Source organism: Nelumbo nucifera, chromosome 4 (genome assembly GCF_055504915.1).
Source record: "Nelumbo nucifera cultivar China Antique chromosome 4, China Antique-T2T, whole genome shotgun sequence".
Classification (NCBI taxonomy): domain Eukaryota; kingdom Viridiplantae; phylum Streptophyta; class Magnoliopsida; order Proteales; family Nelumbonaceae; genus Nelumbo; species Nelumbo nucifera.
In genome coordinates this window covers 45,146,844-45,174,738 of record NC_142652.1, presented here as the reverse complement: position 1 = coordinate 45,174,738, position 27,895 = coordinate 45,146,844, and the positions used below count along the sequence as shown (strand labels likewise).

The 27,895-nt window shown below is 35.1% G+C and overlaps 1 protein-coding gene across 3 annotated transcripts; it reads left to right on the top strand.

Moving 5' to 3' along the window:
* On the top strand, positions 1 to 18,940 carry LOC104606987 (uncharacterized). Of its 3 annotated transcripts, XM_088902620.1 has the most exons (9): positions 1 to 491; positions 6,326 to 6,639; positions 6,747 to 7,019; positions 7,146 to 7,216; positions 7,325 to 7,424; positions 17,307 to 17,467; positions 17,908 to 18,013; positions 18,099 to 18,224; positions 18,481 to 18,940. In XM_088902620.1, exons 2-9 carry the CDS (start codon positions 6,448 to 6,450, stop codon positions 18,613 to 18,615), a joined length of 1,164 nt encoding a protein of 387 aa, XP_088758746.1. In that variant the 5' UTR covers positions 1 to 491; positions 6,326 to 6,447; the 3' UTR covers positions 18,616 to 18,940. The 3 variants fall into 3 exon arrangements, with proteins under 3 accessions (XP_088758746.1, XP_010270767.1, XP_010270766.1); XM_010272465.3 differs by lacking the exon at positions 1 to 491 and having other exon boundaries at positions 6,119 to 6,639; positions 7,361 to 7,424; XM_010272464.3 differs by lacking the exon at positions 1 to 491 and having other exon boundaries at positions 6,120 to 6,639.
* The last annotated feature ends 8,955 nt before the right edge of the window (positions 18,941 to 27,895 follow it).

Here is a 27,895-nt window from a genome sequence, read left to right as displayed (position 1 = left end):
GAGAGAATGAAGGAACGGGGAGAGATAGAGAACCTTTACCCTCAAAGTTGTGTCCGAGAAAGGAGAACCATTGCAGTGGTGGTGATTTAGTTTGAATAAAAAAAAAGTGAACCCTACTTCACCGATAAAATTGCACCTCCCCTGGAAGTTGCCCGGTCCCATCAATCCTTAGTCAGGTGTTATCGAAGTCTGCAAACCGGTCAATCCACAACCTAAAATCGTTTGGCGTCTTCAACAATGGGAAGGAAGCTGGAGGAGATAAAGAGAGACACTGCTGTTCTGTGTTCCTGGATTGACCCTGACCGGAGAAAGGAACTTGGAAATTGTCTGGTCATCTCACAGAAACCAACAACAACAATAACTGCAACAACCTATATCAGAATTCTTCAAGGGATCAAAAAGCTTCAACGAATAAATCTCTCTCTGTCTCTCTGCTATTTATCGAGCTCGAACGGATAAAAGCTCACGCATCGCTGGCTAAGATCCACAAGGTGAGTTCAAAATTTGAACAAATACAAGCTCTCTGTTTCGAGTGGTTTAGTTTTTGGAGGAATTTTTGAGTTGTTCTTGCGCGTTCGGCTATGGTGCATTGGAAATCAGAATCAGAGGTTTGTTTTTTTTGTTGATGTTTAATAGCATGATAGTTCTATGAAATATGAACTGGAAATCAGAATTTTTTAGTTGTTCTGGGGTAAATTAGCTATAGTCCCAATGAACGACTAAGAGTGTATGAGTAAGAGGGAGCTCGTGAGTGAGACATTTAGACCCCCCCCCCCCCCGGAACTTAAAACTTTGTTATTCAAAATTCATACCTTCAACATTTGTGATTAGTAATCACAGTGATGCATAGAAAGGGTTCACTTCGATTCAGAAACTATTAGAAGCCCTAGGATTCTGGTGGAAGCCATGGGAATTGGGACTTTAATGCAAATCTGATCCAATCTGATTTCCTTCTAACAATGGGGCACTTGAATCTTCCATCTTCAGCATCTGTAATTAAGCTTTTGGGGCACTTGAATTAGAGACCGGTGACGAAGAAGATGACCATCGCAAATCCTGATCTCCATTCTCCGTCACTGTTGGAGAAGGAGAAGAGTCTAGGGAAAGAGAGTAGTCCATCTAAGTCGAAGAATCCAGATGAGAGTTTTAGAGCAGATGAACACCAAAATTAGGAGGGCTTTGTTGAGAATTGTTGCTGGGCAAGTAAGCTCTAGTTTCCTACTTCTGGTTTTATCTTTTTCCTTTTCTAGAGATGGGATTTGCCATTGAGTCGAAAGCATTGCCAAAAGAGCAATTCCATGTGAAGGTTAAGAGAGAGAGAGAGAGAGAGACTAGAGAGAGACAGAGGTAGAGGGGGAGGTCTAAGGACAAAGAAAGGAGAGAGAGTCCAGAGGTGGAAGGGGAGGTATCAGAATGTAGAGAGAGAGAGAGAGCAGAGGCAGACGGTGAAACAGGGGATGAAATTTGAGGAATAGTGGAGGGCAAATTTGACATTTTGTTTCCTTTTGGCAAGTGTACCAAGATTTCTCAACACCCCAGTAGTGAAGGCCTGAGAACTAGGTGTCCCGGCCTAGAAAACTTCCAAAGAGAAGAAATCCCACCTCTAGAACCAATGGCTCTCGCATTCTCCTTGGAGATACTTAGAGCTTAAAGGGTAAAGCAAGCCTTCTCCTTTGCAAACCCACTTCCCGATTCAAGAACCCAAGTAAGATGATTCAGTAGTAGAACCCCTTCGGCAATCAAAACATGCTTGCTAGAATTTGCAACTGAAATACTCGGAATCGCTGCAACGGATTTCTCCTTTATTTTCAGGGAGCTCAAATCGAGTAGCTGAATAAGAACTGAAACCACACCCTGTGCAACAATGATTAGGACGTTTTTCTTATCATCCTCATGGAGCAACCCAAGCAAGGAATCCATGGCAGCATTCTTAGACTAACAAATTAGAGGGGTGGAGAGGAGGAAAGAGTAAGGAGAGACGAGACGATGAATAGGCGGCACTGCTAGTCTGGTTTTACTAGATGATTGATAAAGAAAATTAGATGAAACTTGAAGGTTATTTTTGTCTTTTTACAGGTCACTTAACGACTGGTTAACGCTGTGTACTAGATTTCGCAAAATGAAAGTTCGAGGTACTAGATTGTTGCGTTTTAAAGTTCGGGTTCTAAATTGGCACTCGGCCTAAAGTACAGGGTACCTATCGGGAATTTTCCCTTTAAAAAATAACCCGAAAGTAAGAAAGTGGCAACTTAGTACACTCCATTTTACTATTATAGATATAGATTTAAGAGAGAGGGGGAGGGAGGGAATAGTAATATAACATAATACAATAAGGGTCTATTTGGTTCCTTGGAATAGATTCCTAGAATCTAAATTAGAATGGCCAAGTGTTTGTTTCATAGGAATGGGATTTTGATTCTCATTCTTGGCAAAATGGGATTCACATTCTACAATTTGTTAAGGAGTAAAGAACTCCTGACAAAAAATTCCCCAAACCCTAATACTAATAAAATAATAAAGTATTAATAAACTATTAGCAAAATATTAATACAATATTAAAATAATAATAGAAATAATATTATGAATAATTAAATAATAATTAAGTAGAAATAAAATATTAATATAATACAATTGAAGTAATAATGAAGTACTAACATATTAATAAAATACAAGAAAATAAAATATAATAAAATAATAAATTACTAATAATATATTTATAAATTAATGATAAATAATAAGCTATTAATTATTAAAGATTAATAAAATAATAATGATATATTCATAAAATGATAATAAAGTAATAATAAAATAATAAATAGACTAATACAAAATTGAAAAATTTTATTTGATTCTACTTCCAACTCCAAATGGATCAAACAGTAGCAATTGGAATCCAATTTCGATTCTTGGCTAAACGAAATAGGTTGAGCTTAACATATCAATAAATCAAATAATATAAATAGGTTGAGCTTAAACAATAAAACATAAACCAACAAAAATAAAAATATTAATTTAAAATCTACTAAACTTCCACTTAAAAGTAATAACTATTAATAAAACTTAGTAAAAGTTAAAATAGAGTTATCTTGTAATAGTTAATAAAAATTAAGAAATTTGGTTTCCTTAAAATGTTAATTAAAAACAGTTCAATTCCACTTGAAAATCAAACTTAATAAACACTAATAAAAATTAAGAAATAAATATTGATAGTTTTAATAATATTATGATTTAATATTTTTTTGTTATTTTATATTTTATTGTTTAGCCTCAACCTATTTTGATTGAATCAGATTCAGATATCTGACTTCCTTAATGGATTCATATTTGCATGAGATCTGATCAAGTCATCATATCAGATTGGATTTAATATATGTGTTATCATATTTGATTTGGACATACCTTAATGCGAATTTTGATCAATCAAATAAGATATGCTGCATGGCTCTCCTTTCTCACCATCATTTATCTTTTTATTTTTGGTTTTTTTAGAACTTTTATTTTTAAAACTCAAGTAACTAATCAAATTTAAGTCTTTAAGACTTTCAATCTTTCATATCTCACCTCATTAATCATTCAATTAACATTAAATTGCTTATTTCCTTTTTGTGCTTTTTTCTTTTTCTTTTCCTTTTTCTCTTTTTATTTCTTTTTTCTCTCTTATCCTCATTAATCTAATAAACCAAAAACGATTTCAGGGCTAAGTTGGGCCTAATACTTCAAGGCGTGCGTGGCCTAACCAACCCATAAACATATAATAGTTTGAAAATTAGTTAATAAAATATAATAAATAGTTAAATCACCTAAAAATAATGAGAGAGAGGGAGAGAATTTTAAGACATAGGTCTCACTATTTCCCATCATTAACCTATTTTAGCACATATCTATAGGCATATTCCAAAGAAAGAGAGAATTTTACTCATCCAAATTTTTATTTCATATTCAAATTTTATTTAATTGGTTAATTGTTAGAAAATTATAATTTGAAACCTAATAGTTAAAATTAATAAAAAATTACTAAAGTTAATAAAATTTTTTAAATTTTATCAAGCTTTTATCTAACAATTATTATGAATTAAGAAATTAATAAAAATTAGTATTAATAGATAGCCTAACCCAGATAGGCCTATACATTTCTAGGCTCAAGCAACTACTTTCTTTTGAGCTAGGCCCAACTCAGATCTGCACCAAGCCCATACATAATGTGGGCAATAGGACCGTAAACAGATTGGATTTAGATTAAACCCGCATATATTTGCATCAACATTCGATTATAAAATCTCTAGATCCACATCCACATTTGATATTATTTTGGATTTCAAATTTAATCCGCAAAAATCTTATTGTGTTTAAAATGACCCAAAAATTAAAAAGTTAAAAAAAACTAATTATTTTTTATTAGACATATAATAATAATAATAATAATAATAATAATAATAATAATAATAATAATAATAATAATAATAATAATAATAATAATAATAATAATGATAATAATAATAATAATAATTTTTATTAGGCATGGATTTTAATATGACTGGTTGGGATTAAATCTGCATCCAATCTGATTATTAATCAAATACAAGGTCTAACAACCCAATATGGGATAATAAGATTTGAAGTCTAATTGGGTATCGAGCTTTTGGAATCAAATGATGGCTCTAGCGGATAGGGTCCAAGCTAAGCAACCCCTAAGCTCAACCTAGAAGTTATATGCATATATGATAAATATTATTATATAATATTTAAATAACAAATTTTATATTAATATATAGATAGAAATGTTAAAGGCCTAACCAAATATTATTACGTTTGAGGTGTGGGCCAGACTAGGCAAGACAACTTTAAAAACTGTTAATACACTATCAAAATCTGGCCTGAGATCTTTTGGCTACATTTGCTTGCAGTGTAAAACCTCATTAATGTAAAAGTCCACCGCTTTTCCGGTTTTGTAGGTGTTTGTTTGCAATGTAAAATATCACTCTCATTTAAGATTTGTCGGCATTTGGATAGAGTGGAGTTTTACATTGTAGATCGATGTAAAACCTACTTATAGTAGAGTTAATCAATGTAAATGCTAGATCGATAAAATTGATGTAGTATTACATCGATAATCATGTTTTTTGAAGCTCGACAGTTCAAAGATTTTAAACCATTGGGTGTGAAACTCCATCGGTGGACTTTTACTTTGATGAGGTTTTACACCACAAACAAGCGCAACCTTTATGTTTTTTTTTTGATTCATTGGGCTACACAATTGGTGTAGCCCATCCCCCATAACTTCTTCGACTTCAATATTATCTAAAAATAGTTAAAAAACCCAAAAATAATGCATGCATGAATTGCACTCAGTTTGGTTGAGTCCAATTATGAATGTCACATTGCTCTTAGGAGTATAACTTGGGTGGGTTGAGCCAGAATGAGGATCAACCCAAGCCTAACCTGAAGTCTTAAACTATAAGCTTGGGCTTAGATTAATTTAATTATGACTATAACCTAATTTAAATAATATTGAAAAAATTGTAAACATATAATCATTAATAAAGTAAAATAAATAAAATAGAACACTAACAAATAGTATGGCAAAAGAAATTATTTTATTAAGTAATTAGCATTACTTTATCACTTTTATTAAAAATTATTAATATAATTAATCAAAATTACTAAATTATTTTTGTAATAAATTACTAAATTACTAAATTAATTATAAGTTTCGATTGTTCCCTTCATAAATTACAGGCCTCGCATGGGTCCCCCCTAATTCTCAACAATTCTGATTAATTTTTTTAGGCCACTCAAACTCAATCTATCTGATTGTAGTCTTATAAAAATTCGTTGGATGAGATTCTACTCGAAAACTAATATAAACAAACAAATCACATTTGGACCTACCTTTTATCCTATTCGATCCGATCCTCCGTTTGCAGCAAACCGGGTTCCTCCCTTATTAAAAAATTAAAAATCCATTGGCCCAATAGCCCATTGCTGATTACCATATAATAAGACTGAACTACGTGGGCATTTTTGTCTTCTTGGCACCTGTTAATTGTTAACCGGTCCCATTGGTGGACCCTACATCGACGATTTTAAAAACAAGGCTTTCCAACGGCTATTCTCTTTTCAATTTGAAAAAAAGGTAAAAGAAGAGGGAGAGCGAAATTTCCCGACCAAAAAACCCTTGCTTTCTCTTTGCTACGACCCTGAAATCTCTCTCTGTTTCATCCTCCGATTCCATCTCCTTTATCTTGTCTGATCCAACAACTTGGATTTTGAAGCCTCCATTTATATGGTTTCTTTTCCTCTAAAAATCCTTTTTCCGTTTCTGCAGAGACTATTTTGACTCCGGATCTTGAATTCGAGGAGTTAACTTTGTCGATATCTAGGGTTTCAAGGATTTCCATTTTAGAATAGAATAAAGAAGGTAAATTTACGGTTTTGAAGATCGGGAAAATGGATCTTCCCCAAGAAATGGGCGACTACATCAAAGAGTCGATTGACTGTGCGTTAGGTCTCTCAGTTTCTGAGAAGACATTACATTTGAAGCTACGAGCGTCTGAAGAGGCGCGGAAAAGGATCCAGGATCAATACTTCTACCTTCATGACAGGTTGAAGGAAAAAGATGAAGTAATCGAGAGAGCTAAGGTTCGTAGTCTTTTATATAAACTATCTTAAGGTGATTTATTGGTTCTTTGGTTCTGTTTCTCTAGGATTTGCGATTCTGGGCTGATGAAGATGTTCTTTTTTTATAGGCTGAAGCTAGTATGAACGCTCAAGCTTTGAAGAAGTTCGTTGAGGAGAACCAAAAATTGGCGATCGAGTGCGCCAACCTTTTGAGTCAGTGTTCAAGGTGGGAGAAGGAATGCTCACTGTATGACCGTGATAGGGAGGCGTTGATGGAGTTCGGCAATGAAGCTGATGAAAGGGCTAAGGAGGCTGAAATTCGCGTCCTTGAAGTAGAGGATGAGTTGAGGAGAGTTGCAGAGGAGTTACAATTCTACAAACATGAGTACGAGACCCTCGTGGTACTTTCTATATCACTCTTTTTCTTACCCTCTATTTCGTATATATTGTTATGGTTACTTTTCACAGTTTCAGGTATATTTCATAACAATCTTTCACAATTCTGGGTATCTATGATTCTATAACAGTGTAATGAAGCAAGGGCAAGTGAAGAATTACAACTATTAAGAGAGAGAATCCGTGATCTAGAGCGTGTCAGGTGTATTATTTTTTTCATATTTTGTTGAAATGGTCTAATTTTTCTTTCTCCCATGCCGTATATGTCTGTAGAAATTGTCTTAATTTATTAATATTATGTAAAAAGCAGGTTTGGGGAATGTGACAATAATCATTATCCTTGTAGCCAATGTTCTTCATCAAATACAGAAGACCAAAAGTCACAACCACATATACTAATTTCTAAACCTGTAAGTTATAAGCTTTAATTCATGGAATACTTGTTTCTTCTTATTCTTCTTTATGAAACATCAATTGTAGAATAATAATATGGTTGGACATTTTTCACTGTTAAAGTTCCTGAAGATGTCCATTCATCCTATGATTCTGAATTAGCAGGAGTGTTTTATATGAAGCTTATTTCTTGAAAATGCTTTAAAAAATCAATATGAATTCTCCATACTTAATGAAGCATTACCTTATTCTTAAAGGTTCTCATGTCTACTTTAAATGCCACATCTTGTCCATATCTTCAACACTCAAATTGCATAGTCCTTGTACTTAAATGCACCATTTCTTTCTTTTTCTTAGAAAACCCTTTGATAATTGTTATACAAAATTTTATGCAATGGTAATCAGTGCTTTTATGTGATGTTGGATGAGATGGCCTTTCTAGTTATCAGATTAGAAGGATACAATAGGAAGGATAGTTCTACATCCCCTAAAACAATGCAATTATACAAATTAGAAGGGTACAACAGGAAAGATGGTTCTACTTCCCCTAAAACAATGCAATTCTACAAATATTTTTCTCCATTTATCGGGTAAGTGACAAGATCTTCAAAACATCTTCGCTATTAATATTGGAAGAAAAGAAAAGGACAGAATTTCCAACATACAAAACTATATAATTCTTGTTGAAACAACATTCTTGAAACCATCTCTGTTTGGGATATATGATCATGAGCCAAGCTGCAGGCTCAACGAATGCTGCTCTACTCTAAGGCAATATTCTGTATTTGTAACTTTCTAAATCATATTCCTTTTTCAATTATCTCTTGTGAAATGCACTTCCTCAATCTCCAAAATCCTTGTACTCCATGCATTACTGTCCAATATTTAGATCTCTTTGTTATTTCAGTTTTGGACAAAATTACAACTTTAGTTTCAAAGGTTAAATCTAGCCTCTTCTTCAAAGGCAACTACGAGCTAAGTATATGGACCATTCTTGGCTAATATTAATGCCAATTTAATATAGCTTGCAACTACAAGCACTGATGCATAGTCAACTCAAGGGGGAAACCTTTAGTTCTACCTTGCAATAGAATATGAAAGAGCACTTCTAAAATGTATGGAGATATTTAAAGTATATTATTTGTTGAGAGCATTGTTCATGCTCAGATATAAAGTTAGCTGCCTATTTTGCTCTATGTTTTTATTTCCTTTTCTTATTTATAGATGAGTTGGGTTGCTGTGGGCATATCCCGTTTGTGTGTGTGTGAGTGAAGGAATCATGCCAAGTATAGCTTTTCTCCCATACTTTTTCAATTGTTCTCCTCTATTCTCTTCTCTACTTTAGTATTCTTCTTAGCCTTTTTCAATTCTAGTGAATTAAACTAGAAAGTTAATATTTTTTTTTATTCTAGAAAAAATGTTGCTTCTTTTTCGTTTTCTAGGGAAATGATCTCAAGAATCAACTTAAAGATATGATTTTCTTTATCACTTTCTGGGAACTGATCTCTATGAATCAACCAAAGGGATAAAACTTTCAGTTGACTAGAATTTATATTCCCTCAAAATACATCTTTCAACCATTCTTCAATTCATTTTCAAGAAAAGAATTACTACGTTAGAATAATGTGAAGAAGTTCATCTCCTAGCTTCTTGGCTTATGATTATTGTTCATCCTAAAAACGTAAGGGTTCTATACATTTATGAGGTTACAATTGTATTCTAGAATTCACAATATGGATATAAAAATAAATCAATCTAAATGATGTAGTATGGAAACAAAGGAAAAGTTCTATGGATAAAGAAACAAATTTTCTCTTGATTCTATATTGAGTTGCAATTTTGGATTTCCTAATTTTGGTCAATTTGAGTCTTTTAATAATAATTTTCTAGTTTATTAGTGTCTTAGGAAAGAATATGAATTATTTTAAGGGTTGTGCCTTGTGAGATATGTTCTCCCCTTTCTCTCTTTGTTTGTTGTGATCACAAACACCTCATGCTTCTTGCAGCTATACTTCATATCTTATAGAGCTATTTCAGGTTATTGTGTTACTAAAGGGTTACACCCACAACTAGTTTTCTCTTTCTACCTAGACACTTTCAGAATTTTTCTTTTTTCTCAATCCTAAACCCATTTATTTCTTCTTCAAACTTATTATAACCCTCCTAAATCATGTATCAATCATTCACTAGCTTATTTTCCTATTCTACAAATTGCTTTTCCTTTTTTACCCACCATGTTCAACTCTGGTTTTTTTCCCTATCCTACATTAATTTGGTATCAAAGAAAAACCTAGTAGTTAGTTGTATCAAATCAACACAAAAGTTTCCTTTAATCATAGCCAACAACTAGATCTTGACTAATATATAGAGTTTGCTAGAAGAATCTCAAGCTCAATTTTTCAAGATTATCTTTGAGTTATAAGCTAAAATATAAGAAAATTCTAGAAAATCAAGATGACTATTGAGAAATATGATTTTAGTGCTAAAAAAATAGCTGAAACAAAGGCATTAGGACCTTGTATTCTAGAAGATGAAGCATGAGAATTGGTAGAATGAACTATGAAGAAGTTAATAAGGACTTCTTTAATCTATATCCTTTTCCTCCACCTACATCATCATAAAGCTCAGTTGGATGCTTCATGTGCACCTCATGCAAATCATCGTCGAGGAAAGCATTCTTTACATCAAGCTAAAAAAGTGGCTAGGAATAGTGGCTGCTAGAGATAAGAGAGTGAACTGAACTCATTTTGGCCATAGGAGAAAAAAGGTCTCTATGTAATCTATGCCATAGGTCTGTGTATACCCCGTTGCAACAAGCCTTGCCTTGCACCTCTCTATATTGTCATTAGTCTTATATTTCATAGTAAACACCCACTTACACCTCCTAAGTCTGATTATTAATTAGGGAGTCCATTTCATCCTGCATAGATGCCCTTCACTCAGGTTTAGAGAGTACCTAACATTCCTGGGTATAGACATAGAATCAAGGGAAGAAAAAAAGGACTGGTAATAAGGAGATAAGCTATTGTAACAAAGGTAATGTGAGATACAATGCGTTGTACACTTTCTCTTCCCCTTGTAGAGAGTAATGGGCAGGTCTAGATTATTTGCATCAATAGTGTAGGCACAATGTATCACCAACAAGAATAGAAACATTAGAGGGACAAGAGGATGGATACTTGGATTTGTATGTAAAGAATCAACTCGCTTGCATGTGTAGAATCAACCCTCTTGTTGGGAAGTGGTGTGGGTTCCCTTGTTGGAGCATGTGTAGAACCAACCCTCTTGCATTAGCATGTAAAGAATTGTCAGGTAGTATGTAATGGAGTAGGTAAAGCTGTAAAGGGGTAGGAATAGGATACACACTCTCCTCCCTAAAATGCCCCCTTGATGAGAACCTTCGGAAAAGAAGGATGTGGACTCAAAGAAAGTGACATCCATAGTAACATAATGACTCTTGGACATTGGATCGTAGCAACATCACTTCTAGTTTCAAGCATACTCAAAAAAAAAAAACACACACTTCTTGGCTTTGGGATTCAATTTAGAATGGTGAGGACCATTAATATAGACAAAGGAAACACACCCAAAGACCCTTAGAGGTATACGAAACATCTCCCCTTCAGGAAAAAGAAGACTATATGGAACCTTAAACCCAAGGAGACAAGAAGGAACTCAATTGATCAAGAAGACAATAGTAAGAATTGCATTGCCCCTAAAACGAATTGGAATTGAAGCACACACCCTAAGACTTTTTCCACCTCTACAATATGTCTATTTTTTCTTTCCACCACTCCACTTTGTTGTGGTGTATAAGAGCAATTTCTTTGATGACCCCATTCTCCAATAAGTAATATGTTAGGTCCTTTTCAACATATTTTCTAGCCTTATTTGATCTAAAATACTTATTCCTCATCTCAAATTGTGTGAGAACCATTTAATAAAATTGTTGAACCAAGGAGGACTCCTTATCACGAGACTGCATCAAATATGTCCAAGAATATCGAGAGTAATCATCTAGAAATAAAAGGAAATAACAATAGCTATCCATGGAAGAAATGTTATATGATCCCCAAACATCAGTGTGAACAATATCAAAAAATTAAAGAACTCCTTTTATTACTTGGTTGAAAAGAATGTTTACAATGCTTTGCAAGTTGACAAATTTTACATTCCAAAGTAGATAATTTTATAGACTCAAATAACTTTGGAAACAAAAAATGTAAGGAACCAAATGATAAATGACCTAATTGGTTATGCTACAACAAAATTTGACTCATTGACTTCGACCCATTACTCATATTGTTTACATGATGACTCTAGTGACTTGGAAGCACATCAAGAAGACTGACTCCATTCACCTCACAACCACTCTATATCGTCCTCCTTGACTCAAGATCCTAAAAAACCATAATAACCAAGACGAAGAAAAGTCGATAAATAGTTCATGTTTTTGGTTAAACTACTCAGATAAAAGATTAGTAGTGCAGTCCGGGAACATGTAGAATAGAAGGTAAGGTAATGGTGTTGGTTACTCTAATCAACCCTTTCTCAAAATAGGAACATGGGAACCATCTACTGTAGAGACTCTACCTTTACTAGAAAACAATCGATATGAAGAAAATAAAGTGGATCCATTTTGGTCATATGAACTACTTGAAGTGGAGACATAATCTAGGGAACCATCTCCTTACTATAGGTCTCTCCTTACTATAGGCTCTTGACTTCGACCCATTACTCATATTGTTTACATGATGACTCTAGTGACTTGGAAGCACATCAAGAAGACTGACTCCATTCACCTCACAACCACTCTATATCGTCCTCCTTGACTCAAGATCCTAAAAAACCATAATAACCAAGACGAAGAAAAGTCGATAAATAGTTCATGTTTTTGGTTAAACTACTCAGATAAAAGATTAGTAGTGCAGTCCGGGAACATGTAGAATAGAAGGTAAGGTAATGGTGTTGGTTACTCTAATCAACCCTTTCTCAAAATAGGAACATGGGAACCATCTACTGTAGAGACTCTACCTTTACTAGAAAACAATCGATATGAAGAAAATAAAGTGGATCCATTTTGGTCATATGAACTACTTGAAGTGGAGACATAATCTAGGGAGGTCTCTCCTTACTATAGGCTCTTGAGTCTATAATCTAGGGAGGTCTCTCCTTACTTGAAGTGGAGACATAGTTTGTTATAGCATATGAACTACCTTTATGAGCAAAGTAGTATGACTAGTCCTTGAACATACTTGCATCCTTCTGCCCACTAGGTAAAGAATTGGAACTAATTGTATCTCTTTGATTTCCATACTGCCCATATTCTTCCTACTTTGCCGTGAGTGCTATTGTTGCAATAGACTCCAAATAAGTTGGAGTAAGAGAACCATATAGTCTCTATCTATTGCCATATTTGCATTATTGTTATTGTTCCTAAGCCGAACTGGTATGAGATATGAATGAAGCTTCCAAGAAATGTCTTTGGTATGCTTGCGCTTCTTGCAATAATCACAAAGCAAATCCTTCTTATCCTCCCTTTTCATTCCATTATCACCCTTATCTCCACTAGTGATTTTAAAGGTATGCCTAGGCAAATAGGTATGTTGCATTTTAGGGTATGCACCTTCCCTTGGTCCTAGGTGCAACACTTTCAAAAGGTGCATGCCTGCTGTGCCTAGGCATGCTCCTAGTGTGCCTTGCGCTTAAGCCAAGTGTGTGCCTTTTGAAAATTTGTGCATCTTTTGTCCTTTTGTGCTTAGCAACTAAGCTGAGGATATTTTCTAATGATGCTCATTCATTCATCCTAATAAAAGATATTTTTAAAAGATACTTTAAATTATAAAATCTTTTTTTATAGGGATTAATAATTTAAGACCCTGATATGGACTTGTTTGGACTTGCCTTGAGGGGCTTGGTTCAAAGGCAGCTTGTAGAATTAGGAATGCATCGCATTAGCTATTTGAAGTAATGCAATTGGAAAAATATAAAGAGATTAAGAGTTTACATGCTTGAATATATTTTATATGTTGTGCTTGATTTTATTTTATTTTTTTTTTCATTTTAAATATGTTTTACATGTTATGTTTTATGTATTTTAATTTGAGACAATAGGTTTACTTAAAACATTTATTTTAAAATTTAAGTTTATAATTTTAATTAATTATGTGTTTAATATTTTTACTATTATGCACTTTTTCAAAATTTTGGCTTTTTTAGCATTTTTGTGCCTTGCACCTTGGGCACAAAATGGCCCTTGCATTTTTTTCTGCACCTTGCACACACTAATATCGACTAGGCTTAGGTTTAATTGTGCTAACCATCATCGATTGTTCAATGCTAGGATTTCTCATCATAACATTCCTCTTACTCTCTTCTCCAGACACAAAGGCAATATATGCCTGAGAGAGAGTTACACTATCATGAGAAAGACTATGCTGTCGTGTGGATAATATTCAAGATAAAATCCTGCTAGGAACTCAAAAACCCTATTCTTCTCCACTAATTTTTGATAGGTAGCAACATCCTTTGTACTCTTACAAATCATAGTCTCTAAATGGTCTATCTCTTGCCATAAAGTTTTCAAAGCAGAAAAATATAATGCATGAGGCTTATCTCCTTGACTTGTTCTAATTACTTGGTTACTTAACTGATAAGCTCTAGCAACATTTCACTCTGTCAATAAGTGTCTGCAACCCCATCCCAAATTTCTTTAGTTGTATTAGTCCACAAGAAATTTCTGCTTATATGAGATAGCATAGAATTACATAGCTAGGTCATCACCATATAATTCTCATGTACCATATAATTCACTAGTGATATAGCTAGTTTTCCTCTTGCACCAATTGCCATCTTGGCTGATTGTGACCATTCTAAATAGTTTGGATCATCTAATTTAACTATAGTGATATTAGTACCTGAACCCAAAGGACCACTATCTCCATCCACACCCAGCCCAAGGTCATTGGCCAATTGTTGTTCAACTCCACTACCTTCCATAGCTTCTCAAACAGCTTAAAACACAAATAGAAAACAAGAAAACACTTCTAGCATCAAATCGATCTCACCAGGAGCCCTAGAATCACCTTGAAACTAAATTGCCCCTTACGAAAATCACCTAGAAACCCAAAAAATCCTGATTGCCACTCTTCATATCAAAAATAAGGAGTCCCACTGCAACTAGGTTTCTTGTTCTTTCTCCAATTCTTCCTGATTTTGATGATCAATCAAGATACTCATCGAGTCTGAAGTCCAAAAAATCCAAGAACTGGGCCTTTCATTAACCATTGACCAGCCTTCTATTCTTCCATGTCGGTTGATCTAGGGTTACATGGATCTAATCCAAGATCCTCTGAACTTTGCTTTGATACCAAGTGGAAAAGAAAAGAAATAAGAAAGATTTAAGAAAAAAGTGAAGAAAAGGAGTTTCTTGAGAGTAGAAGAAGAGAATAAGAAGATGGGAGAAGAGGGAAGAGAAGGCCAAAAACTAATCAGGCTGCCCCCTCCCACTATCTTTTATATTAAAAGAATAAATAGTGTACAATCTCCAATATGCCTTCAATAGGATGACTACTTAGGCAGCTAGGAAAGGGAACTTAAAAACATAAAAAAATAGAGCCCATGGGCCAAAGCCCAATATCTCCTAGTAAATAAAAGAAACTAAAAATACAGCACAACTTTTATCAACAGTCTTTTAGTGGAGAAAATGGTCAAATAACAAAATATTCAAGCCTATAATTATCTATAGAGCTTTCAGCTTCAGTAATTAAGGAGCCTACAACCTCTTTAAAAACATGTTTACTAAAAGACAAAGCAATAAACTTTTCAGTTCAGTCACTTCAGCTGTTATCTAACGGTCCCTAAGCTAATATAAATTGAAGGGAGTGGTTGTGCCTCATGCTATTGATTCTCCTTCAAATAGTTCTCTCTTCTTTCTATCCTCTTTTCTTCTCTTCTTTCTTTTCTCTCTCTTTTACATCTTCATATTTAGGATTAGCATATTGTATGGAGAATTGAGAAGGCTAATCAATAAATTCCAAGTTGTCTACTTTTTGAAGGATATTTAGAAGTCAACTATGCAATTTTGATGCCTAGAGGTTAACTATAGTGGTTTTTCCAGAAATCTAGAAACATTAGTTATTGAGAAGTTTGATTTGAGTAGAGACTTTTTTCTTTGATTTGAGATGGCGCTCATGTATTAATTGATACATCTGACATTTTCTTATAGACCAATTATTGTTCTGTAAGAATCTAGTGTGTCTGGAGTGAGCATCCTTATGGGTTGGAGGTTGGGTTCTCTTTCCTACATCATGGGTTGAGGTTTCCCCCCAGTGTTAGGGTTTATGGCTGTTGGGAATTATTTGTTTAGATTAGTTAGGAATTAAAAGACCCTTTTGATTGTAATTCAAGGCAGAATTTTGACTCCAAACATGTTGTGAATGGTAACTTGAACTTTCAAGTTCTCTTCTGCAAAACTTGAGAATGAGCTTTTTGAACCAAGGGAGAATTATGCAGTATACAAACAAAGAAAGGACTTTTCTCCCAATTCCATATTGAGTAACAATTTTGTAATTTTTGTGTTTTTCAAATTTTTGCCAAACAAAGAAAGGAATCTTCTTGTGTGTTGTGACCCCAAGCATCTGTGCTTTTCCCTTTTATACTTCACAGAATATGGAACTATTTTAGATTGTACCTTGTGCTGCTAAACATTGCATCCATAACTGATTTTCCCCTAAATAAACATTTTCAAAACTTCACTTTTTTCTCCATTCAAATTCACCAATCTCTTCTCTAAATATATCATATGCCTATAACCATCCTAAATTAATTCTCAAACATTTGCTAGCCTATCCTCTTTCGTATTGTAAAATTTTCATTGCTTCTGCTTCTTTACCCACTACATTAGGATCTGTGTTAAGACCTCCTTTACTAGTTAGGATCCGTGTTAAGATTTTTTGTCTTTTTGAAAAAATATTGGAGTTACAGATTAGTTCTCTCAATTTGGTATTTTATCTGGATATGTTGGAGTTGATCTCAGTCTTTTGTTGTGAGTGGTGAAACTTTTCTTGAATATTTCTAGGTTCTTATTTATTCCTGTTTTATATTTGATCCCATATTTGGAGTCTTGGTATTGGAAGTTGATGGATGGATCTGTGCTTGGATGAATTTCTAGAGTTGTTTTGAATACGGTAATTGCTGTTGTATTGTTTATTTGATGACCAACCATGTGAATATCACTTTCACACAGGTTGTGATTGACTAGATCATGGCTGGGATTGACTAACCAGCCATGATATGTTGTCTTGCTGTTTTTGTTGATTTTTGGCTTTCTTTTGATTTTTGACTCCTTTATTCCCTTTGCCATTTATTTCACTTGAACTGTTGCATCCTTTTTTTGGATGACTCCTGTTAGGATAGCATGTACTGTACCACTTACCAAATTAAAAATTTAGTCTTTAAAGAACTATTTTCCTGAAACCTTTGACATTAGTAAACTTGACCTATCTTTTATGAGTGCTTCTCTCAGTATTCTTGATCTTGAATAAAGTTGATTAATCCATATAGTCATTTTTCAAGTAAAATAGAAAGGAGGGAAATGCAAATTATAACTATGACATGAATCCATAATCCAGTTTTAGGTGGTCTTCAATCTCATAGCCCAAGTATGGGTTTGCCCAGCATACGTAAGAAGAAATTAAAACATCTAAGTCAAGGTGGTGAAGTTATGTTCCTCCATGCAATATATGAAATCTGTTTATTACCTTTTTTGACTAACTTAATCTAAATCAATAATAGGTCATGGTTGGTTATCCAATTTTTTATTTCTTTCTTCTGAATCTCTTGTCTTCTTGTCTCTCTTTAATGAGGGCTGACATGTATTTTCTTTGGTTACTTTAAAGGCTCATAATACAGGGTTTGGGTCAACTTTGGAATGTCAATTGCTTGAATCAGTGGTAGCCTCGTTGGTTGACAAAGATGCAGTTGCAGCTAATGCACGTGCTTTCTTGGAGGCAAATAATGGAGTTGAATCATGCCAAAAATTGCTTAAGATGTGGGAATGGTAAGCTCTTCTCAGTATTAGTAATTTAGTATTGCCATTGCCATCACAATGATAGTGAAAGCGTATAAATCTCAGGACTTCTGGCACAAGTGATGGCTATCTTATTAAAATTTGGGATAATGTCTACCATGGAAACCAGTAGAAAAGAATTGAAAAATCTCTATAGAGCTAATTGCTTTCTATTATTAACTCAATAAAGCTGACTAGTTTTCACCATATCAAAACACCAGTTTTACTTTTAGCAATTTGTTAGTTGATTATGAACTTGAAAATCTGTTTCCAAATTTGGGGAGTCAAAAAAAACTTGAAATCTGTTTCTAGCTTGTTTTCTTTGCAACTGAATCTGCATTTTCTGTTTCCTGCTTATCAGTGGAAATAATAAAGACGAAAGAAAATATCAATCAAGTTGATTGTTATAGATTTCTCTTTCCATTTTTCAGGCTGAATCCATCAACTCAAAACATTATATCATTAGCTGCTGAAGTCAAGACATTGCAGAAGGACAAAGAACATCTAAAGGTTAACCTTCACAGAGCTGAAGAGGAAGTAAGAATATGTTATAACTTTTTTACATATCTTTGGGTAGGTTGTCCTAAGTCTTAATTGAAATCTTTCTTATTTTTTTTTCCAGGTAAAAGTGTTCTGTGAAGAAAATTGTATCTTGGATGAAGAGAACAAAAGGCTGATGAGGCTGTTGAATAGAGAAAGGAATCATCAAGGATCTGGTGGCAAACATACATGTAGTGCTTCTGCCAAGGTGAGGGATACCAAAATTTCAGTATGGTTGATTCTTTTACATGTATGATGATGTGGTTCCAACTTCAGTAATTAGGTTTCTTTCACTTGGGATTTTTTCTTTAATCCCAAAATTTATTACTAGTGGTAGAATGGGCGGGGATCATAAATTATTTCCTTCCCATTAAACTGTCTTTAATGTGCAGTTAGTCTTTGTCATATTGTTAGTTTACATGATTACCCTGCAGCATTACATTACTACCCATTTCAATATGTAGGGAAATAAACGAAAATCTAGTCCCAAGATCTGTGCAGTCGAGAAGATGAATGATCTTAATGGACCAGATTCGCCAAGACAACCTCTGTCACCTCTCTATCACAACTCTCCTGATTCAAGAATGCATAAGAAGTAGATGAACATTCTCAGGGAAGAAATTCCTACTTGTGTTCTTTTCTCTCTATTTTTTCTTGTATTCAGAGTGGTGTTACTGCTCCTTGGTAGCACTCCAATTGGACTTCAGTTTGCATTTACATTCTTTAAGATCTAATTTTCTTTTGTAATTGTCAGATCCATACTGATATGGATTGAAAAATGGATGTAATTGTCAAATCCAAAGTGATTACTGTGCTAGCCTTCATGAATTGGTGTGCACATGGAAAAGTTCTAGTTTTGGATCACTGTCTTGTACTTGGAATTTTTTTTAAATGCTTAATGCCCTAGAGACGGTTTCTAGTCAAGAGCAAATTCTGGTTAACTTTCGTTTTTTGGTTTTATAAAATAGAACAAAACTGAAGCGAAAGTGAAATAGAGCTTTCACTGCAATACATTTGTATGTGTAAATTAATTTACTTTGCATAGTTTAAGAACGCCATTTGTTCCATCATCCTGCTTAGGACGACTACTCAAACCGTATGGACCTGAGGACCAAAATGCAGAGTTGTGATCCATTAATAGGGCCGCTGCGTTAAAACTGAAACCAGTGGTTTAACGCCATTTTTGGATCTGTTTTCTCACTATAAAAAAAAATGCGATTCCGCTGAATTAAGGTCTGTTTGGAAGTGCCAAGCTGAAGATTCAGCTACGCCGGTTCAACTTGTTTGATGTGCCTGGATAAATGGATTCTAATGACTGTCTGACACAATATTTGAACTATTCAGGTTTTTCACCAAACATAGCTTCTTATGTGTGATGTGAGGCCCACTTTGAAAGTCCAGAAATCGTTGTGTATATCAAGCTGCCCATCGTTGAATAAATGGATTCTAATGCAAAAGGTTTACAAACATTAGGTGGATTCCTTTTAATGCGTATGTCAGTGACATTGATCTATGTTTGATATGCCGTGTTTTAGATTTTTTATTTTTTTTTTATATTTTTTTGCAACCGATTCAGGGGGACCGGTTTAGGTCTCCTCTACCCCTGAACCGGCCAGACCTCCGATACACCCACTATAGGGGTGTATCGAAGGGGTCCTGAAACAATACGTATCGACTGATACGGGCCGATACTTTGAACCTTGACTAGAAGGTACGTGATCGACTCCATAGACGAGGATTTTCCTTTAATTTGTTTCCTCATCTATATAAAGTGTCATTTAATTTGGTTCCTCATCTCTAACCAAAAGCTTTTAAATTAGCTTATCTTTATTTTACATTATAAAGTGTCATTTTGGCAATAAAGGGCCCCAATTAGATCCCATTCTTACATCCAGTCTCCCTATTAATACCTTTAAATTTGTAGATTCCTTAATCTATCACGCAAATCATAATCCCTCCTCTACCAAAATGTAAATAAATTTAATTTTAAAATTTATTCCATGAACATAATTAGTCAAAATAACATGGGGTGAATTGATCTTGTTCTTCTATAAAAGATAGAAAAAAATGGTTTTTTCTAAACCGTTGTTCTTCTATAATCTGTTGCTCCTTTCCATGGGTGTTTTTTGTATTTTTTTTAATAGTTTCGTTTAGATTTGTTTCATGGATTGCTATGATATTTAGTAAAACGTAAGAGGAAAAGCACCTAAAGTGAGTCTTTGGTTATCTTGATTATTTTAAATTTGAAATTGTTTTTCTTAAAATGGTTATTGATCTCATGCTAAGCACTTGTTTTATGTACTTAAGCTATATAAAAAGGAATAATTTTAAAAAATAATAATTAAACAGAAAAAATGATTATTTCTACTATTTTATGCAAAGAAAAACAAAATATATATTAAAGAAAACTTTGATGAATTACTAGTACTTCATTCTGTACTTAAAAGTGGCATTTTCAAATAATACGTACTGAAAGAGAAAATAGCTAATCAATTAAAAAAAAGTGGCTTTTTCAACTAGTACGTACTGAAAGAGAAAATATGACGTGTCAGCAAGCCTCTATTCCTCGTCATTTTTTTATTTAGTGTTTTTTCCTGAATTTTTTATTTTTCAAATTGAATAAAATAACTCAAATAGCCAATCAACTTTTAGACTTTCATTTCTTTTCATTAACCTACCATTAAAATTCTCCCTTGTTCTTTTTCAGATTTATGTGGAGATCAAGGAAAGTTTATTTTTCTGGGTATCTCGTAGGTGGGTAATTAATTTTTCCACGTGAGTAAAAATTGCCAACACTTGAGTGAGACCAAAATGCCCATTTTAATAATGGATTTTTATGAATAAAATTGGTCATTGCTTTATTTACATGGGAAATAAAAGAACATGGGTACATTTACTTGGGTAAGTAACTTACCAAAAAGCGAACAGGCCTTAGTGGAATTTGGAGAGAGATTTAATGGTATGATTAATGAGAAGAGATAATCAAGGAGTTGATGGGAGAACTAAGAGTGAATTAATGAGCAGAGACGGAAGTCTTAAAGTTGATTGACAACCTGAAAAAAAAAAGAAATTACTAAAAAATAGTAGTTCATAAATAATTAGTATTGATAACAGTTGGTGGGACTCACTCATGATTGGTTATTTTTGTAATATAATGTGGAATAAAAAATAAAAAATTCAAAAAGAAGAATCTCCCATTCACAATCAAGCATTAGTTTTGGGTGATTTAACTATTTATAATATTTTTATTAACTAATTTTTAAACTTTTATTTGTTTGTGGGCTTGGTGGGATTGTGCCAACCTTGAAGTATTAGGGCTAGGGGTGCTCGTCGAAAACTGAAAAACTGAACCAAGTCAAGGAAACCAAACTGAAAAATCTGGTTAATCAAACTGATTGGTTTGATATTTTTAAAAATCAAAGGTACTGATTTAGTTTTTAATTAATCTATAAGAAAGATTGGTGATAAACCAAACTGACATATTATATTTAAAATATACAACACATATCTTTATTTATAATATATATTATAAAAAACAAGGAACTAAACCACTTAAAAACCAAATTGATCAACTGTTTAACCAATTGATTTGATTTAGTTCGGTTCAAAACAATGCCAAAAAAAAGGACTGGTTCAATTTCAAAATATATGCCCATATATAGTTGGTTAACTGCCTGTGATCACCCTTAATTAGGCCTAAGCTTGGCTCTAAAATTTGTGAGGCAAATGCATGCCCCGGCTTAGCTTGAAATAGAATGTTACCCATAAGCAAAGTGTGTTGTTTTTTATTCATTTTTTCAAAGAAGAAATCAAAGTAAAAAAAAAAGAAAAAAAAAGAGTTAATAAATTTTAAGCAATTTAATAGAGTAATTGAGATGAGAGAGAATTAGTGGAGTTTGGAGAGAGAGTTAATGGCATGATTAATGAGAAGAGATAATCAGGGAGTTGATGGAAAAAATAAGAGTGAATTAATGAGGAGAGATGAAAATCTTAAAGTTAATTGACAAATTGGACAAAACAATTTAAGTGGCCAATCATTATTAAGACTTTCATCTCTCTTCATTAACTCGCCATTAAATCTCTCTTCTCTTTTTCATTATCTCCTTTGATTATCTCTCCTCATTAATCATGCTATTAACTCTCTTTCCTCCAATAACTTACTCCACTGATTAGGGGTGTTCATTTAGTTGGTTCTGTTAGAACAAAGAACCTAACTGACATTTTGGTTTAGGCATTTTAACAAACTGAACCGAACTGAACTTGTTATAGTCAAATTGAATTCAATTCGGTTTGGTTTGGTTTAGGCTCATTGACATGCTAGACAAGTTAATAAATAATATTATATGTATTAATAAAGGTTTAAAGTATCAATACATATTGGCTAGTATCGGTTGATACGTATCGTTCTGGGACCTCTCTGGTATGCCCCTACAGTGGGTGTATTGGGGGTCTGATTGGTTCAGGGGTGGAGGAGCCCTAAACTGACCCCCCTGAACCGGTTTTGAAAAAATAAAAAAAAGTAAAAAAAAGGTATTGATTCGCCCGATATGCCCCTATCGGCATATCAGGCATATTGATATTTTGAACCTTGATATTAATAAATATTATATATTATATTAATATAATTTTTATATTAATAAATATACATATATACTTATATACTATACACACATATATATGTATATATATGTATGTATGTATGTAAACCAAAAATCGAAAATTAAAGTTTTGTAAAAATTAAAACCAAACCAAACTGAAAACCATATAAACCAAACTAGTTTACTTATTTGATTTGATTCAGTTTGGATTTTGGTTTGGTAGCCGAATTCTAACATCCTACCACTAATTCTCCATCCTTTCAATTACTCCACTAAATTGCCTATGACTCTTATTTCTTTGAAAAAATGAATAATAAATCAAACACCTTCACTTTGTTTAGGGGAGCTCATTTCATCCTAGCGCGGGCCTGGTCTAGCACATAAACAAATAAAAGTTTAAAATTTTTTAATAAAAACATTATAAATAGATAAATTATCCAAATATAATTGGGTTGGACATAAGGGGGATAGGGGCTTGTTTTGCTTGAACTTCACTTAACAATGCACTTGCATCATAAGTCCCAACTAGAAACCTATACACAGACACACATACACTCAAACAAGGGAGGGTGTGTTTTTTCCTTTTTTTTCTTGAATTTCTGATTTTTTTACTCCACATCATATAACAACTAATCATGAGTGAGTCCCACCAATTGTTGGCATCCAATAGTTTGAATGGCAAGAGTTATTATCCTCCTAGACATTTGTTAGGAGAGAGAGAATTTTACTCTCATTCAAATTCCATTTAATTGGCTAATTGTCATAAAATTATAATTTAAATTCCAGTAACTTAAATAAAAAAAAATGACTAAAGTTAATAAAAAATGTATTAAACTTTAGCAAGATTTTATCTAACAATTATTAAAAGTTAAGGATTTAATAAAAAATAGTTCATAAATAAAAAATTAAAATATATTTGAGTTTCATTTAAATATAATTGATGTTAATAAAAAAGTTAAAATTAATAATAAAAAGTAATAAAACAAACTATTTGCATATCATATAAAAATATTAAAAATAATAATGTCTCAAGCAAAAATTCCATATAACTCCTCCTTACGGAGGATCATTTATGACCTAGACCAAATTGTCCAAAAGTGCAATTTTCCGAGCTTAGGCAACTATTTTCTTTTGGGTGAGGCCTAGGTTGAATCTACACTAGGTCCACGTATAATGTGAGATGGGCCCAAGCTTAATAGCCCCTATGCTCAGAAGTTATATATGTATATGGTAAATATTATATAAAATATTTATATAACAAATTTTATATAGATATTAATAAGTAGATAACAAATTTTATATATTTTTCTATAACTTGTTAAAAATAAGTAATAACTTTAAATTGTGAACAATCATAGTTTTATAGAAACCTTAAAAATTGTTTATACACTATCAAAATTTAACCTAAAATCTTTTATTTTTTTTTAGTTCATTGAGATATATAATGAGCGGTAGTCCATCCCCATACCCATAACCCCACTTTGGTAGTTTCGATCTATGTCTATGCTAGAATAAGTAATGGTCGTATCAATTGAGCCACCCATCCCCATTCTAAAAGTGAATAGGCAGGTCATGAGTCATAAAGCATGAACCGGATTCACGGTTTTCCTGATGTTGAGTCAAGAGCAGACATACGCATGAAGGGATCCACCTAATGTTTGTTAACCGTTTGCATTAATTCATTTATTCAAAGATGAGCAGCTTGACAATTCAACTTAGTGCCTGTTTGGAAGGGCTGTAGCACATTTAAAGTGGGTATCACAAATATAAGTTCATAATCTACTATTCATGGTGAAAAATCGAAGGGTACAAATCACCTGTCAGTCGGTCATTTAAAGAATTGTCCATTTTCTGCCTCTAATATCTTATCCAAAACGCTCCAAATCAGTTGCACCAGCTTAGCTGAATCTTCAGCTTAGCACTTCCAAACGGACCTTAATTCAGCTGAATCTTATTATTTTTTTTTTTCATAGTGAAAAATCAGATCAACAGATAATCAGTTAAACCACTCGTTGCAGGTTTAACGCAAGGGGCGTATTAATGAATCACAATTCTTCATTTTAGTCCTTAGGTCCATACGATTTGAGTTGTAGTCCTCAGCGGGACGATGGATCAAACTGTGTTCTTAAACTCTGTTTACAACGTATATTTACACCAATACAAATGTATTGCATGTACATAAAACAAAATAAATAACTTCCCCTTTGTTTATTTATTTATTTTTTGAAATTTAGGCTTTACAAGCAATGCCAATTAAAACAAAACAAAACAAAAAGGGAAAATCTAAGATGCTGGAAAAACATGGTATGGAAAGTGTTGCTGCCAAAGATGGGAACGAGGCAACAAGGTAATTTTGCTGATGTTCGAGGCCGATGGGTCCAACCTGTGAGCAGGAGAAGAGGACACGTCAGAGGCCCCGGGTGTTAGCCCAGGGGCGGAGATTTCGATGGTCAAGTTAGTGAGGTGTTAAAGAGGGGTTGGGCAAGGCTTGAGACGAGGGCTCAGAGCTTAGTCCTTAAGAGCTTAGAAGAGACCTCTTGAGATACTGAATGCAAGAGAGCAAGTGTGAGCATGATGGATTTACCTTGTGTTGGGCACCCCCTTTTATAGCTGACCTTGCCATGGAGTGGTTGGAGGCAATTAGGGATGGACGGCTAGGATTCCATACGGCTGATGCCACGTGACACGATCTGGGGCTTGCCATGTGTGCCTACATCACTTGCCCCCCACTTTTGAAGTCGTAGTGGCCGAGGTCAAGCGGTTCGTTGAGCAGAGACCTCGACCTCAGCCGAAAAGACTACCACATAGCTTCATGGAGGCATTGGGTGGCGCGTTGGGCAGAGGCCTTGGCTTTGGTCGAAGAGAGTGTCATGCAGTGGTGTGGAGACGTCGACCTCGGTTGCTGAGAGCTCGTGTTGGTAACTGTGTGGCGACTGCTTCCTTGTTTGCTTCTCACCTCTTTGGAGGATCATGGTGGGACGAAAGCACGAGACCATGGCCGGCATGAGTGTGAGGCGACCACGTTCATCGGCTATGTCTCATGTGGGTGCCATCGCCACCTGGTGTGGATCCGTATGCGGGTCGGGTGTTGGCGCTGACCGGTCATGGCCGTGCTCGAGTCAGCGTGTTGGGTTGCTCCTAACTCAAAGTCAACAGGCAAATCAACTTGCTCCTTCGGCATCGTTTTGTCTTCCCGAGGTCGATGCCATGTGTAATGCGTCAGTTCGGGTTGTTAGGTCAGTGATTCCACGGCCATTGGATCAAAGCGATCTGAGCCATACATTTTCCTTTAAATAGGGCCAATGGTTTAGGAAGTTCTCACCATTCACTCGATTTCCACTTGTGATCCCAGAGACGTTAGCCACCAACCAGCCAATCCCTTAAGCTTCTTCTTCATACTCAGACATTAGGTAAATGACTTTCGTCTTCGGACCTGAGTGTTATGAACTCCCTGACTTGAGTGACACTAGTAGTCCTTCTTCCACCTCTTCCAATAGTGGGAGTACTAGCATTGAATTCGAGAGCTCCCCTCCGGCACCTAGTGGTGTCCAGGTACTGAGGGAGAGGACCGCCCTTGAAGGATCCGAGCACGACTGGCGGGGTAGGGAGTCTCCCGATGAAAGTACTATTTCCACGAGGCCGAGGGGCAATGCCACGGGGAATGCCCTAGCATATCCTAAAGTGGTGGAACCAGGGAAGCTAGAGATCTTACTCCTGAGGAGCTTGTTGAGGCCGAAGGCCGAGGCCTGATGCTAATGCATTTCCCACACTCCGATCTGGACAGTGAGCTCGACAAGGATCAAGTGAGGGCTCTTTCTGAGATGTATCATATACCTGAGGACTATAGGGTTAGAGTCCCAAGTGTTGGTGATCAGCTATGGTGGCTAGTAGAGGGGGAGGTGTTTGTGCATGACCACTACCTCCACTTCGGCCTTCGTTTTCCTATACTTCTTCTCATCCCAGAAATCCTCAATTACTATAATATCTACCTTAGTCCACTATCTTTGAACGCGATTAGGACCATAGTTGCTATGTTGGTGATGGCTTACCTCCGAGGTGTATCCATGACCTTGAACATCTTTAGGGGTCTGTTTGCCTTGAGGAAGCATCTAGTTGGGTTCAGCTTGTGGCACCACAACTGGAAGAAGAAGTATTTCTTCATCCCTAAGTCTTCATCCAGGGGGTTTGGGACACCTTGCGGGACAAGCTGGTTGAGGTAAGACTCCTTTTCATACTTAGTGGTTTGCTCTTTATTACTTGGCTTTTTCCAACTGATGAAGGTTTTCTCTTCATGTTTCTGTAGGCATTTTCTTGCGTCGTCGATCTGTGCAACAAAGTGGAGGTCCTGTTGCAGTAGCTATGGTCTTTTCATGAGGAGAGCAAATAGCTCAAGTGCCAGCTGGCTGAGGAATGGGCCAATCGAGAGGTTGAGGTTGAGGCGACTCGTGGGGAGCATGACCGTTGATAAAAGATTGAGACCGAAGTGGCGACGAAGAGAAGGCGACTAGGCGTGTAACCCTCTAAGAGTCGTATGCCTTGGGCTGACATCTAGTCCAAGCATATAACCTTGGCTAAGGTTGTGTGGTACGGCTGGTCGTTCAGCCGAGGGGTCGATGGCCAGTTCGAGTGTATAACCTTGGCTAAGGTTATGTGCTACGGTCGGTCGTTCGGCCGAGGGGTCCTGGTGATTGGAAGAGACACGAACATTTACACTAAAGATTCAAGCCGAGGTGAAAGGAACTTTGCACACTTTATTGACAAAACTTTCACTAGTCATTTTTACATCATTGACAATACATTTAGATGTCCTTGGCATTCTAAGTGTGAGGTACTGGTCTTCTTACTCTAGAGCTGAGCGTAGGCAGGCCGAGGCTTCTCATCTTCTCTAGGGGCATGGCCGAAGGCTTGGCTGAAGGTGCTTTCGATCAAGGGGTTTGCTGATGTTGGTGCTTTCATGTTGGGTTCAGCCCGACTTGTACTATCCTCTCAGTCCCCTTGATTACTCCCACGCCATGCTTAGTAGGGAACTTCATGGCAAAGTGATAAGACGAGATGGCTGCCTTGAGTGCATGAAAGGTCAACCTCCCTATTATGGCATTATAAGAAAATGCTACCTTTACGACCAAGATCTCGGTCATCCGTGTGACTTGCCAAGGCTCGGTCCCTACTTGTGACTAGTAGGGCTATCCTCCCCTTGGGTTTGATGATCGCTCTGGAGAATCCTACTAGTGGCATGTTTGTAGGTTGTAGCCGGTATAATGCCGGCTACATCTTCTTGTAC

Bases quoted from the DNA above. Each gene is read 5' to 3' on its own strand.
- LOC104606987 (XM_088902620.1), top strand. From the start codon at position 6,448: ATGGATCTTCCCCAAGAAATGGGCGACTACATCAAAGAGTCGATTGAC. The intron at 6,640-6,746 runs GTTCGTAGTCTT...CTTTTTTTATAG, and splicing joins AAGTAATCGAGAGAGCTAAG to GCTGAAGCTAGTATGAACGC. The intron at 7,020-7,145 runs GTACTTTCTATA...ATTCTATAACAG, and splicing joins ATGAGTACGAGACCCTCGTG to TGTAATGAAGCAAGGGCAAG.